General features: G+C 44.0%; 2 protein-coding genes across 2 annotated transcripts in view; one reads left to right on the plus strand and one right to left on the minus strand.

The window, feature by feature from the left end:
• The window catches only part of LOC103263014 (dedicator of cytokinesis protein 2-like), a 298126-nt gene that overhangs the window by 225454 nt on the left and 59270 nt on the right, over positions 1–13402 (plus strand). The gene's annotated exons all lie outside the window — the stretch shown is intronic.
• Positions 1494–13402, minus strand: part of FAM196B (family with sequence similarity 196 member B) — a 19494-nt gene continuing 7585 nt past the window's right edge. The window contains exon 4 of the mRNA XM_008060686.2: positions 1494–2013. Within this exon, the coding sequence (XP_008058877.1) occupies positions 1827–2013 (187 nt within the window). The 3' untranslated portion in view covers positions 1494–1826. The remainder of the gene's footprint in view (positions 2014–13402) is intronic.

Consider the following 13402-nt stretch of genomic DNA (forward strand, 5'->3'; position numbering starts at 1 on the left):
ATCCCAGATGATTTTGCTTTATTGGATTATCCTTTGTGCTGTTTTTTTCCAGTGTGGGGCCAATGGAGAGTAGATCTAATGGATATAGAAAGAAAGATCTGTGGCTTCCAGCCTGTGGTAGCATATCTTATTGAGATGTGGCTTCTTAAGTATGACAAGTGTATTTATCTTAATTCTAACATGACGTTATATATTCCGGTCTCATTTTGTGGGTTTAAACATTACACTAGAAACAGAACAAGAACATCTTGAATGACATTCCAAGACTTAAATAGTGCAAGCTGAGGTTCATTGCCAGATTTCCCTCTTGCTTTCATGGAAATAGCTCTGTGCACTGCAGTGCTGTGTTGGGGAAGGTGAAACTGTCAGAGTGGTTTGCTCAATTAGTCTCAATTTGCAGCGGGGTACATACATCCCATGTGCACATAGGATGCTGTGCTCTACAACAACTCTAGCTCAGACCCTGGGTCTTCAGCAAAGGGGGCTATGAAATGCCCTCTTCATTTAATGTACATTTAGCTTCAGGATCCCTTTCTTGAAGTGTCAATCCAACCACAGGCTGGTAGAGAATTTGATTTAACGAGAAGGAATCTGAATCTTGCCATCCTGCTCATCATCCCCTAGAATATGTAGCAGTTAATTATATTACCATAATAGTTTGTTCAGCCATGCAAGTTTGACTGGACCCGCATGTATGGGGGTCTTGTCAAAAGAAGGAGTCAGACCTTAAATAACTCAGACTTTGGGAAAGAAAGGTCTTTAATACAAAAATGGGGGGAAAAAAGCCAAGAAAAAAACCCCAATATTCTCATCCCTAGTCCTGTGGCTTCTTCAATCAGGTGACCATAGCCTTGTCACCAGGAAGGGAGACGATGTCGATTAATATATGTTTGAACCTATCTACAAGCCTGTTGCAGGGATGAATGAACTAGAAACAGTGTTGTGTTTTATCAGCCTTATTTATGTTCACAATAAGATGTAACTGACTGACAGGCTGCCGGATCTCATGATCTTAAACGTTGCAGGTAAATTAACTGTGGAAACTAAGAAAGTTCAAGCCCAAACTAAATTCTACCCATTTGCCAGGTGGTCTCAGGCCCCAGACAGAGAGGCATGATGGTTTAGGGCAAGCCCTGAAACAGCTGTAACTGCTGGTACCCTCTTTGAATTCCAATTGCACAAGATAGCCACACCTTATATCCTGGGGTGACATTACTCCGTCACAGACAGTAAGGCCCATACCAAATGAGATGACAGATCCTTGACTTGGGATCAAGGGGCTAATTAAGAACGAAAGTGACCCCAACACACCAGAGTGGTCTTGCACTTTTAAGCCCTGCCTACTTGTGTTGTGCTTGTGTACGTTATCCTAGAAAACTGCCAGTTTATTTATCTAACTGTTTTCTGTTACCTGCTTATAACCTCCTGCCCCTCACAACACTTTTCTTTCTCTTTTGGGTTGTTGAACCCAGGATGAGAAGGAAGCACTTAGCATCATGGAGGCATTAGAGGTGGAGTGAGGGTTTTGCTCATGGTGGGAGCTTGGACTTGCAAACCAGGATGAGACCTGGCCTTGTGTGACAGGGAACTTGGCAAGTGGTCACTCTAGTGTCCGTGAAATCCTCAGCAAGCAGCGGCACGCACTCAGGCGAGGAAGGTGATCAGGTGTCCAGCAGTGGCTGCACCTGTTCCAAGGCTCTCCTGTTTCACAGGTCAAGGAGCTCACAGCCCGGGGCCTTTGCAAAGAAGCAGAACAGGCCTTGAGGGCAGTGGATTCCCCATCTCAGGGAGGTATATGGGGGGGGGGGGGGATGGTCACAACCAGCTCAGATCCACCAGAAACATTTCTTCTTCACCTTCTTGGTTTTCCGCCTTAAGTCCTGTTTTTCTGGGACAGGGGCTTCTGCTGGGGACTTTGGTGGGGGCGATGCCTCCTCAGTTGGTTCTGCTTCCTCCAGACTCTGCAGAACTTCATGGAATCTGCCTTCCTGCTGCCGAAAATCATACTCTACACTGAAAAACATGGAGAGGAAGGAAGGAAAGTAAATTCAAATCAGCACAGACTGATTCAGCATCACCAAGTGTCCAACTGACATGGAAGAGTTGGGGCTGTGGGATCGAATCCCAGAACCTTAGGTATCTAGTGGTTGTGTGACCTTGGGAAAGTGATGCCCCCTCTCTAACCTTCTAGTTCCTTACTGACTGACTTGGCACCTGTGATGCCTTCCTTACAGGGATGTTATTACATGTAAATGACACATGTGACAGGACAGTTGATGGCAGGTATTCAGTAAACATTGGCTCCAGTGTCTCTCTTATATATACTTGATGCCCCCAGTTGTTAAAGGTTTTGTGCACATGTTATACATGAAATCTGCCTCATGGTAAAAGATTTAAATAATACTTAGGGACATAGAATAAAACTGACAGCTCAGTTTCCTCGTCTGTAAAATGGAGGTGGCACCTATTTCAAAAACTTTCTTTGGAATTACCATCTGTAAAGTGAAATAATATAAATGAGGTGCTAAGAGCAGTGCCTGGCCTGTCCTAAGTCCTCCATATATGTTAGCTCCTGTTATTGTTAGTATCATCATCATCCATTTTTTGGGGGGAGAGGTATTGAAGTCTCACTCTGTCACCCAGGCTGGAATGCAGTGGCATGCTCACAGCCACTGCAGCCTCGACTTGCTGGGTTCAGGTGATCCTTCTGCTTCAGTCTTCCAAGTAGCTGGAACTACAGATGCATGCCACCATGCCCAGCTAATTTCTGTGATTTGTTGTAGAGACAAGGTCTCGCCAAGTTGTCCAGGCTGGTCTTGAACCCATGGGTTTAGGCAATCCTTTCGCCTCAGCCTCCCAAAGTGCTTTACAGACTTAAGTCACCACGCCTGGCCCATCATTCATATTTTTACTACTATTATGTGACGCCTTGCTTGTTGAATTGCTTTTCAACTTAGCAACATATCTTGGAGAGCTTTACTTATAAGACTACCCCAAAGTATTCCTCAATACAGATGTGTTTATGCTCTATCAGTAAATGTTTCCTAAGCTCCATTTATTATCATTATTATTATATTTTGGTGATTTTATCGTGTGTTTTGGAATCATTTATGTACAGATTCCATTGCATTGTGCTGATTGTCATAGAGGTCTAAGAGGTAAACATGAAGCCATCAGGGACCATGCTTCCCAGAGGTCAAGGGAGTTGGGAGTCAGAACAGAAGCTCTAACTTATGAGAAGTGGGTACTGATGCTCCCTGACCTCTGTGTGTCTGGGAGTCAGGCCAGTAGGTATCAGGGACTCTCAGCCTGTGTTGTCACACAGCTCATACTCCCCAAAACCCAGGGAGCCAGACCAGGGAGAACTAATCCTGTTAGACATCCTAGCAGACTGAGCCTGGGCCCCCTCTGTCCTTAACTGTCCACTCTCTTCCATAAGGGGTACTTGCTTACAGAAGAGTTTTCAGCACCAGGGTGCTTGGAAGAAGGTTCTTAAACTTTCCCACATGTTTGTTCCTGGTTTTGTACTAGGGCTTTCAGAATGTCCAGGATAAGGCACCAGCACAAGAGTGTGGAATCATGAAAAGAGCACTTTATCCTTGTTCAGCCAGGAGGAAAATGAACAATTGCATGTGGAAGATGAAAGACCCCATGTTGGTCTGTGATGTGGCATGACTGGCTACAGCCTTTATACCCAGTAATAATTGAGAAGTAGCAGTCAGGAAAGGGATACCTGTCCTTGTCTGCTAGCCCCATGTCACCTCTTAGAGCCCAGGATCAGAGTTAGTGCTGCCGAAGAGGCATATCACGTTTGCCAAGCATAACCAATGAAGCCCTAAAGGGTGCCTTATCCTTGAGGGCTATAGGGTTAGAGGGGTGAGGTGACTGTTTTGTAGCCAGACTGATGGGGTGTCAGTTCTCAGGGAGTACTTGAGAAGGGTATCTAATTGCTTTGTTTCTGCATTTTTGATAAGTTTCATCTGGGCTTTCTTCCTCTCTGCTTATATCCTTTCCCTTTCTGTTCCTCCCTGTACCCCTCTGTGGCTGGGTGACATATATAATGGATGAAACAAGGTTGGTTTTAGTTTTTTTTGAAAGCAAAGCTCCACAACTTATCAACTGTGAGATTTGGGGGGAAGTCATTTCCCATTTTCAAGCTACCATGTGCTCATCTGCAAAATGGGCATAGTACCTACTTAAAGAATCTCAGTGGAGCACATGCAAATATTCAACCAGTCATTCAACAAACATTTAATGAGCATCTTCCATGTACCAGGACCTGTTCTAGCTACTGGGGAAGGGATGGTAGACAGAGAAACACTCTCTCTGGCCTCTTGGTACTGCTACTCCAACGGCTCTGTGTCCTCAGTAAATGTCAACATCAGTAGCTATTAGGGTCCTTTTAGCCAAAGCCCAAGGTTGACCAGGTAAGGGGGTAGAGGCATCCACAGACTCACATCACCTGGTGCTGCACCCCTATTTGTCAGTGGAGGGAATGGAATGGGATACTGTCTATACCACCTGTACCTTAGTTTCCTCAGAGGAAACTTAAAGGGGTGGATTCAGAGGCTGGGAAACCTCTGCATTGCAGCAAGGAAGGAATTTAAAGCGGTGAGTTGTGAGCTATGGTTCTCACCCCCTCTAGCACTAGGAACATGCATGGTTCACAAATAGGGAACATCCATATTCACACTTCTCCTAGCTCCTGAAATAGCCCTGCCCTTCCTACTGTGGGAGAAAAAATGATCTTCATCGTAGAGTACCAGATGGAGCCTAAGAGTGTGGTTACCCCACTCTATGATTTTTAGGATTCTAGGATTTTCTAGTGTTATCTGGTGCAGAATATTCCATTCATTCATCCATCTGTCCATCTGTCCATCCGTCTGTCTGTCCATCCATCCATCCATCCATCTATCCATCCATCCATCCATCCATCCTGCTCTGGACCTGACACTGTGCTGTGTTCCAGGACAGAACAGTAAACTAGACAGGCAAGGATACTGTCTCTGTGGCTCTTCCCAGCATGTGAAATAGGTGACTAAATAACAATTGCTTTCAAAATATACTTCTCATTTCTCTCAATTACTCCTACTTTCCAATTCTTTATCCATATGCTCCTACCAAATTATATGAACACACACATATACCAGATGTCTTCTTCTCCTTCTATATGAAATTCCTCTGACTTCATACTTCAAACAAACAACAAAAAAGACAACAAACCACCTAAGTTTGTCAAGATTTATAAGTGTCCTAAAGGCCTGGGTAGAAAATAGCCAGGAGATGGAACCTAAACTCTACTTCATTGTCACCTCTTGAAGTGTAGCCCAATATATAGAGGATGGAATGAGGTGAACACTCCTAGGTTTGAAGTGAGGTTGCATGGCTTCCCGGCTGGGTGACCCCGGCCAAGTTTCTTCTCTTTCCATACTCAAGTGAACATGGCATTATACTATCTACCCCACTGGCTAGGAGTGCAGATGTGACACAGTCACAGGTGAAATCACCTCCCATAGGACACAATCTCGGCCCATTCCACTCTTCCTCATGAGGTCCTTAGTCATCATGTCTCAGGGACAGAATGCCTCGTCTCCTGGCTACACCCTTAGCTTGTCAGTAGCTGTACACCTTAACAGCTCATCACTCCTCCCCACCTCTACATTCAGGGAAGAATACACTCCTTATGTTTCTATGGAAACACAGCTGGGTTCCATTATAATCACTGGGATTTAGGGAGCTCCCCACTCCCCTCTTGTGACTGCCCCCACTGGTCTTGGCAATTTAAAGGGGTTTGAAAGTGACTTTCTTTTCAAGGCCAGGCAAATAGCAGAGTATGGAGAAGTATGTGTGCTTTGGAAAAAAATTGATTAATGTTTTTTAGGCCAAAGCAATTTATTAACATAAAGGAAAATTGCCACTTTTCCTTTTATTCACCCCTTTGACAAACTACTTAGTTTGGAGGGGAGGAGAGGGAAGATAATTTCCTTTGGTGGCAGCTGTCTTATAAATGGGAGGGGGCAGTGCCCTCTCATCTGCTATTCATCCTGAGGCTGGGTAGAAAGGGAGAAATGTCTCTCCATTCCCACTTTTTGCTTGACCATCTCACACCATGTTCACCATCTCCTTGAAAAAAAGGAGTGAGTTTCCAACTTGGTGAAAATTCAAGTAAATGTGCAGCAGGGGATTATTTGTAGATGTTGGGGAGGAATTCTCTGCTTTGGGTTTCAGTTTAGGTATCAAAATAGAACACCAATAACCTTTCCAACCTCACCTTCCCGTCTCTTCTTCCTCTTATCCTCTCTCCCTTGCCTTCTCCCACCATCCATATTCCAAACAGACTCTGTGTCACAGGCAGGAGCACAAGAATGAAGGCAAGTGCTGAGTGTTTAATTTGTGCCGAGTCCTGGTTTATGGTGGGGGCCAAATAGTAACCTAATAAATTGTTATGATGCAGGATTCAGAATAAGAGCCATGGTGATGGTCCAGAGTGTTCAAGGTGTATGGGGTTAGTCCTCTGGAGGCTGTGTGCAATGGCTCAGGGGTGCCTGGCTCACTGTCAGGAGAACCTGAGAGCCCTTCACATCCTTGGAGATGTCTGCACATGGTGCCACATTGCATTTAGAAAGTGAGCCGTGTGTAAAGCAGGAATGGTAAGAACTTCAGGTTTCCCTCTTGAGGGCACCTCACAAATCTAGCTGACAGATCAATGCCTCAGCCATCATGCTAGCAGAAAAGCAAAAGGATGTTTTTCTAGGTAATTGGAAACAGCAAGAGCCCTAAGTCATGGCTTGTCTTGAAGAAGAAGCAGGGAAGAGCAGATAGCAAAAAATAGATAAATGCATGAATACACACACAAACAACAGAGCTGGGTTCTGGATGCAGGATCTTGGCTGTGCAAACTGAAGCTGGCTGGGCCAAAAAGAGATACAAGTGTTCATAGAAACAAACAAATAACAGAAACTTCTTCATTTTGTATAACACATTTGAATTTGCAGAGCACTTCAAATACATGTATTTCATCTTATCCTCAGGACAGCCCAGGAGAATAGGAAGGTTGTTCTGCCTAGTAAACAGACAAGCATGTTTGCAAAGGGAAGTCACACTACAAGTTATTATCAGAATTTCAACCTGGTATCTTACTCTGTTTGGGCTGCTATGACAAAATACCATAGACTGGGTGGCTTATTCACAACAGAAATTTGGCTGTTGTGGTGGCTCATATCTGTATTTCTAGCAATTTAGGAGACCAAGGTGGGAGAATTGCTTGAGGCCAGGAGTTCGAGACCAGCCTGGGTAACAGAGTGAGACCCTGTCTCTAAAAAATAAAAGTAAAAGAAATTTATTTCTCAAAGTTCTGGAGACTGGGAAGTTGAAGATCAGTCAAGGTACTGTCAGATTGGTATCTGGTGAGGGCACTATCACTGGTTCGTAGATGGCTGTATTCTCTTGCTGTGTCCTAACATGGCAGAAGGGACGAGGTATCTCTTTGGGGGTCTCTTTTATAAAGGCACTAATCCCCTTTATGGGGGCTTATGACCTAATCACCTTCCAAAGTGCCCACCTGTAAATAACATCACATTGGGCATTAGGAATTAACGTGAATTTGAGGGGAGCACAAAATTCAGTCTATAGTACCCCATTTCCTGACTCCTAGTTCTTTTATTTTTCTGTCTAAAGAGAGATCAAATGTTTCAATCAAAGGCCCATCTCTTTCCAGGGTTTTATTCTAAGGAGAAGAAATAACAAGAGAATAGCTGGACCACATTAGGTTAGGACAAGTGGTGATTTACATGGGCAATAATAATGATGATGATGATAAGAAGAATGGCTATCATTTATGGAGTGAAATCTATATTCTAGACATTGTACCACAAGTTTACATTTCTTCTTTCTGAATTCTCATAGCCCTGTGGCATAAATAATATTACCTTCATTTTACAAATGAGGAAACCAAGGCAAAGGGAAGTTAAATATTCTGCCAGCGGCATGTACTAGTAATTGACAGAGGCAGGATTTGAACTCTGACTGTCTAGACCCAGAACTCGTGTGCTAAGATATGTAACACTGGAAGAACATAGTAACCTGTATCTGGGTAAAATCATGATTGCAAAATGGATGTGTGGTGGCATAGGGGTAGTGATAAAGGCCTGATGCTCCTGAATGACCTCACAGGTTTCTCTGGAACAAGACCCAGCCTGGGACTGGGCTGTATGGGGGACCCTTTAAGGACCAGCTGACCAGCCCACCTGGCAATAGCCTTGGTAGGGAGGCTGCACACTCGGTAGCAAAATGCTCACCCCTAAGGGGGCAGCCTATTCAAGTTAATATCTGGGTCAGCAATCTTGGGTCTGGTGAAGTCTGCTGATGTCTCCAGTGGGCTCTTTGCACCTACTTTTCAGTAGTGGGTCTTGCTATTTTATAAATAGAAATGTTGACAAGTCATTGCCATCAACCATACACTCTATGCAAGTTGACTGAGAAACGAATGATCCATGGTGTCTCCCTGAAGACAAAACATCTTCCAAATTCCTCTCCACCTCCTCTTCATCTCTTGTTGAAGCATTTCTGTGGTCCTTGTCTCCCCAGAACCCAGGTGTGCCACTGATTTATTGACCTCCTTCAACTTTCTCTTCTAAAGAATTAGCTGTGGGAACTGATAAATGCAGTAAGGGTAGTTCGGTTCCTGTCCATTTGGATAAATCATGACACTTTGGAAAGTGTCTTTGGAAAAGAATTACAGCTTGGGAAGGCCAGGAGTTTTTGTTTGTATGTTTTTCTTCCCTCCAGCCTGGAAGGGATATTCTTTTAAAACTTTCTTCTAATGACCAGTTTGCTCATTTTTTACAGGGTATAATTTTGAGCTTCACAACTTGAAGCCATTTCAAATTGGCAAGTGCACCCTTTTTCCTAGGGCATCTATCTGCTGATGAGTCCTCAGAAAATCACAGGTTCCCTTCTTGGCTCATAAATGAGCAGTATCAAGCTGCAGAACTCTTCTCTGCTCAGAGCTATCTTTGAGAGAAATCTGTGCTCTGGGTTCTGTGGCACTGTGACAAGAATGTCTGTGTATTAAGCGTTCAGAAAGGGTAGGTCATCTCAGAGATTAAATACATATATTTACTGATGATGCAAAGTCAAAGGGGAAGAGGGTAAGGGACAGGAACATCTCCTGAACGTAGGACCTAGGTTTGTGCTCTGGCTCCATTTAATCTTGGACAGATCACTTAACCTCTCTGAGTCTTAGTTTCCTTGCCTATAAAATGGGAATAATAATCCTACCCATATTTTAGGGTTGTTGGGATGATCCATGTACAATGTTTAGCAAAACGCCCAGCACAGTGGCTGACTTAACAAATGGTAGTGATTATTACATTAACTTGACAGAGAAATAAAGATTGGGCCACTCTGTGGTCACCTGTGGACTCTGTGCCAGCAGCCACCCGTTTGTTATTCCTGTGAAATGCTCAACTTGCTTGATTTTATATTTATGACATGTTTCAGCCTCTTTAGCTATTAATGCATTAAAATAGGTTTCATTTTTTATTACAGATAAATTGCTGATGCTGTAAATCTTACTTCTTGTCCCTTACACACTAGGGAGAAAAAGAAAAGGATAAATCTCCCTGAGAGAGTCAGCAAATCAAGACAAATGTCTTGGGCATCAGCTTGTGGGACTCAGAGACATCTTCACATGTATTCCAAACTTCACAACTTCCCAAAGAGACAATTTAAGCCATGCTTGCTAGTGGTTGTTTTGGGATGCTGTATGGTATTGCCATGATGTCTAAGTCCCAGCATTTGAAAAATGATATAATGATAGGGACTCTTTTTCCCTATCAGAATTTGATGAGCTGCAAATGCATCTGTGATTACTAGAAAGAACAGATCTGCCGTGTGCTTTATGATGATTTTTTTTTTTTTTACTGTAGACTTCACCGCTGGCCAGAGAGGAGACTGAGGCAGCAAGATGAGGCTCTCTCAGTTTACCAGGCTGGACCCTGGGAGCGAGTCATAAGCAGACAAAAGGAAAATACTAAATAATTTAAGTGGAAAGTTGGTTGCTAAACCCATAGGACTGAGTGCATATTGCATTTCTAGAGAAATGCCTTTCTCTCTGGTTAGGTAATAGCTTTAAGTGGCAGGCAGGGCCAAAGCCCCGTGGCCAAATAGCTTAACCAGGAAGGAAACTCAAGGAAGCACTCTTGGGCCACCGGCCGCGTGACCTTGGGCAGCTCATGCAGCTCCTGGGAGCCTCTCCTTCCTCAGTAAGGTGAAGTCATTACTTTTCCCTTGCAGGGCCCATGGCTGTGAGACTATGGCCTGTGCTCCAGGGAGCCTCCTTGTCCTACTCTGAATATCAAAACTGGGGGCAGGGAGAAACACCAGAAATGAGAATGCTGATTGCTAGGTATAAAAGAAAACTCGAGCAGTGAGTCCCCTTTTGAATAACTGTAAGTTCCTTCTCTGTCTGATTCAGAAGGATTTCAACAGTGAAAGTGTCAGTAATGATTTAAAAAGCAACTCGTGGTCAGTGGACTTTGAGGTGATGGTGGTGGCAGATTCCAGCGTGGCATTTAACTTCACGCATAGCTCTTGGTTCACTAGCTTGGAGGGGGCATGTGGTGGTGGTGGTCTGCGCTTGGCATCCCACCCTTGTCACGTGTCTGCTTCCACCCACCAGGACTCATCAGAGGGCAGTTCTGAGCATTTGGGCTCTTGGCTGAGGAGCAGGATCGGGTTTTAATTACTCTTAACCTTTATTGGAAAAGAAATGTAAGCCTAGATTGCCAGTTTCTAATCTCGGAGGAGGCCCGAGGAGCTGAGAGATGTGGGAGGAAGGAAGGGCTACAGATGAATTTCCTAATTCAGAATGCAGGCCTGGGTCCTGGATGACCTGAGAGAGATGTGTTTTCTCTTCTCATTGGAAACAGGAGGCATCAGGAGACAAGCCTGCTCCACAAACAAGCCCTCTTCTCCTTCTTTCCCTGCCTTGCCACCATTCTGACCTGCACCCCCCATATACAATGTCTGTATAAGACCATCTAACCCTAAAATCAAAGCCAAGTAGAAAGGTAACTTGTCTTTTCAAGGATATATGAAAAACAAAAGCTGGTTTCTGGGCTTTTTTATCTTCCTATTCATATCGGCTGGTTGCCACAAAAGTTTCTAGCAAAATAACTGTCATTGCCTCCTTTCAAGACCCTGATTTTTACCCAGTTCAATGTTCTTCCAGCTTTTCTGGGACTGGCCTTTCTCAGGGAGCTTCCTACAACTGCAGATTCCCGTTTTCTACTCCCACAGCCTCTGATTCAGCAGCTTTGGGGGGTGAAGCCCAGAGCTAGTATCAACAGAGACCCGGGGATTCTGATGCATCTGGTTTATGATAGTACTTGAGAACACTGTTCAGGGGCAGCATCTTCAACACAAACCCTTGGCTGAGTGGAACTCAGCAATGATGGAGCATTCCACTGAGCCCCATCAAATGAATCTGGTCTCTGAGGGCAGCGTGCTGTGGAACCTAGCCTGAAAGAAGACAGAACTGTGTTCTGATGTGGCCGTTGCAATTATTCATTCCAGAATAATTGTGCAAGGGTCTCACCTCTCTCAGCTTCAGTTGCCTAATCTGAATATTGTGCAAGTGTCTGACCCTCCCTGAGCCTCAGTTCCTTCATCTGCAAAATGGGAGTACTTTAATCTGTCTCAGATGGTTGTGAGAATTAAGTGTGAAAACAAAAGATACTTCAAAGGATCAGTAAGTCATGAATGCTCAGTGACAGCTGTCTTCCTGTTTCTTCCCCATAAGTAGCATCCCAGCAGATGCCTGTCCTCAGCTATTGTCATTGTAAAAAAAATCTAATTAAATCAAGCAAACTGACCTCCAACTAGTTTATGAATGATAAGGATTTAATCTGAGTATACTTGTTTTCTTTTGCTGAAATTACTACAAATTTAGTGGCTTAAAACAACATAATTTTTACTCTTACAGTTCTGGAGCTCAGAAGTATTCCAGAACTGTACATCAAGGTGTCAGCAGATCTGAATTCCTTCTGGAAGCTCTACAAGAGAATGCATCCCTTGCCTTTTCTAGTTTTTAGGGGCTGCCACGTTCCTTGGCTTGTGACCTCAGCACTCTGACCTCTGCCTCTGCCATCATGTCTCCTTCTTTGACTCTCTGTTTCCCTCTTTCTCTTATAAGAGCCCCTGTGATTACATTGGGCCCCCCCCAGACAATCCACCACACTCCCCTCATCTTAAATCCTTAACTTATTCATGACTTCAAAGTCCCTTTTGCCATATTCACAGGGTCCAGGAGTTAGAATGTGTACATCTTAGGCATGATTCTGCCTACCACTCGGGGTTTTAAAATTTTACCTAAAGAACCTACATTTCGTTCTCCCAAAGAGATCCTTTCAGACACCACAGAAAGGAGATATTTTGGGCTATAGGGAGTTTCATGGTTCTCTATAGCCTTTCCCACCACAATCGGAGCAGAAGTATGGCAGATGACCATAAGGAACGAGGATCTCAATGTCCTATGGCACTACAACAAGGTCTCTGAGTCACCAAAGAAAGATGTGATTAGATTCTGCCTCACTGAAAATCTGTTATATTGCAGGTATTTTAAAACTGGCAATCCATGTTTTTACATTGAGTCATTGTTTGAGTCAGTTCAAAAAGGATCCTGAGGACCATCTACATAGAAGCCTTCTTTCCTAATAAGAACATTTACTTAAGTATGATCAAGCCTTTTCCCACCCAAGGGTGGGGTGTACACAAATGGTAACAACAACTTTACTTTAGGGTGATCTAAACAACTGTTTCAAGCCCATCACTGTTCTTCCTTCCTCTTCCAGTCAATATTGTCACTCCTTTATTTAATACTCTGTTGCACACCAAGTATGTACAAGATACAGGTCCATGACTTTGAGTCATGAAGGAAGGAAACTCACAAATACCGCATTAGGAGGCAAAAGAATCAATGATATCGCAGAGGAATGCCCATGCCATGGGTGTCCTTCTGGGGAAGGAGTGTAAGGTTGTCCAGAGAACTGGCTTTTAAGCTGCAAGGCTAGGATGTGTCCAGACACAGAGGGGCAAAAAAGGCATTTCAGGAAGGAAGGAACTTATGCAAAGGCACTGAGGTTTGACTGAACAACCAGCTAAGTATGCAGTTCCCTGTGACTAGAGAGGAACCAGAGATGACAGAACCGGGACAAGATTGATTAGCAGGGGAGTGACATGGTCAGATTTTGCTCTTCAGGTGTCATTTATCAATCTGCATGGAAGATCACCTGGGATGGGGCAAAAGACCTGTGTCAAAAAGATAAATTAAGCCAGGCTCGGTGGCTCAGTCTATAATCCCGCGCCTTTGGGAGGCTGAGGTGAGTGGATTGCCTGAGCC

This window comes from Carlito syrichta, unplaced genomic scaffold, assembly GCF_000164805.1.
Source record: "Carlito syrichta isolate Samal-C Ts95f unplaced genomic scaffold, Tarsius_syrichta-2.0.1 Scaffold304701, whole genome shotgun sequence".
NCBI classification, from domain to species: Eukaryota; Metazoa; Chordata; class Mammalia; order Primates; family Tarsiidae; genus Carlito; species Carlito syrichta.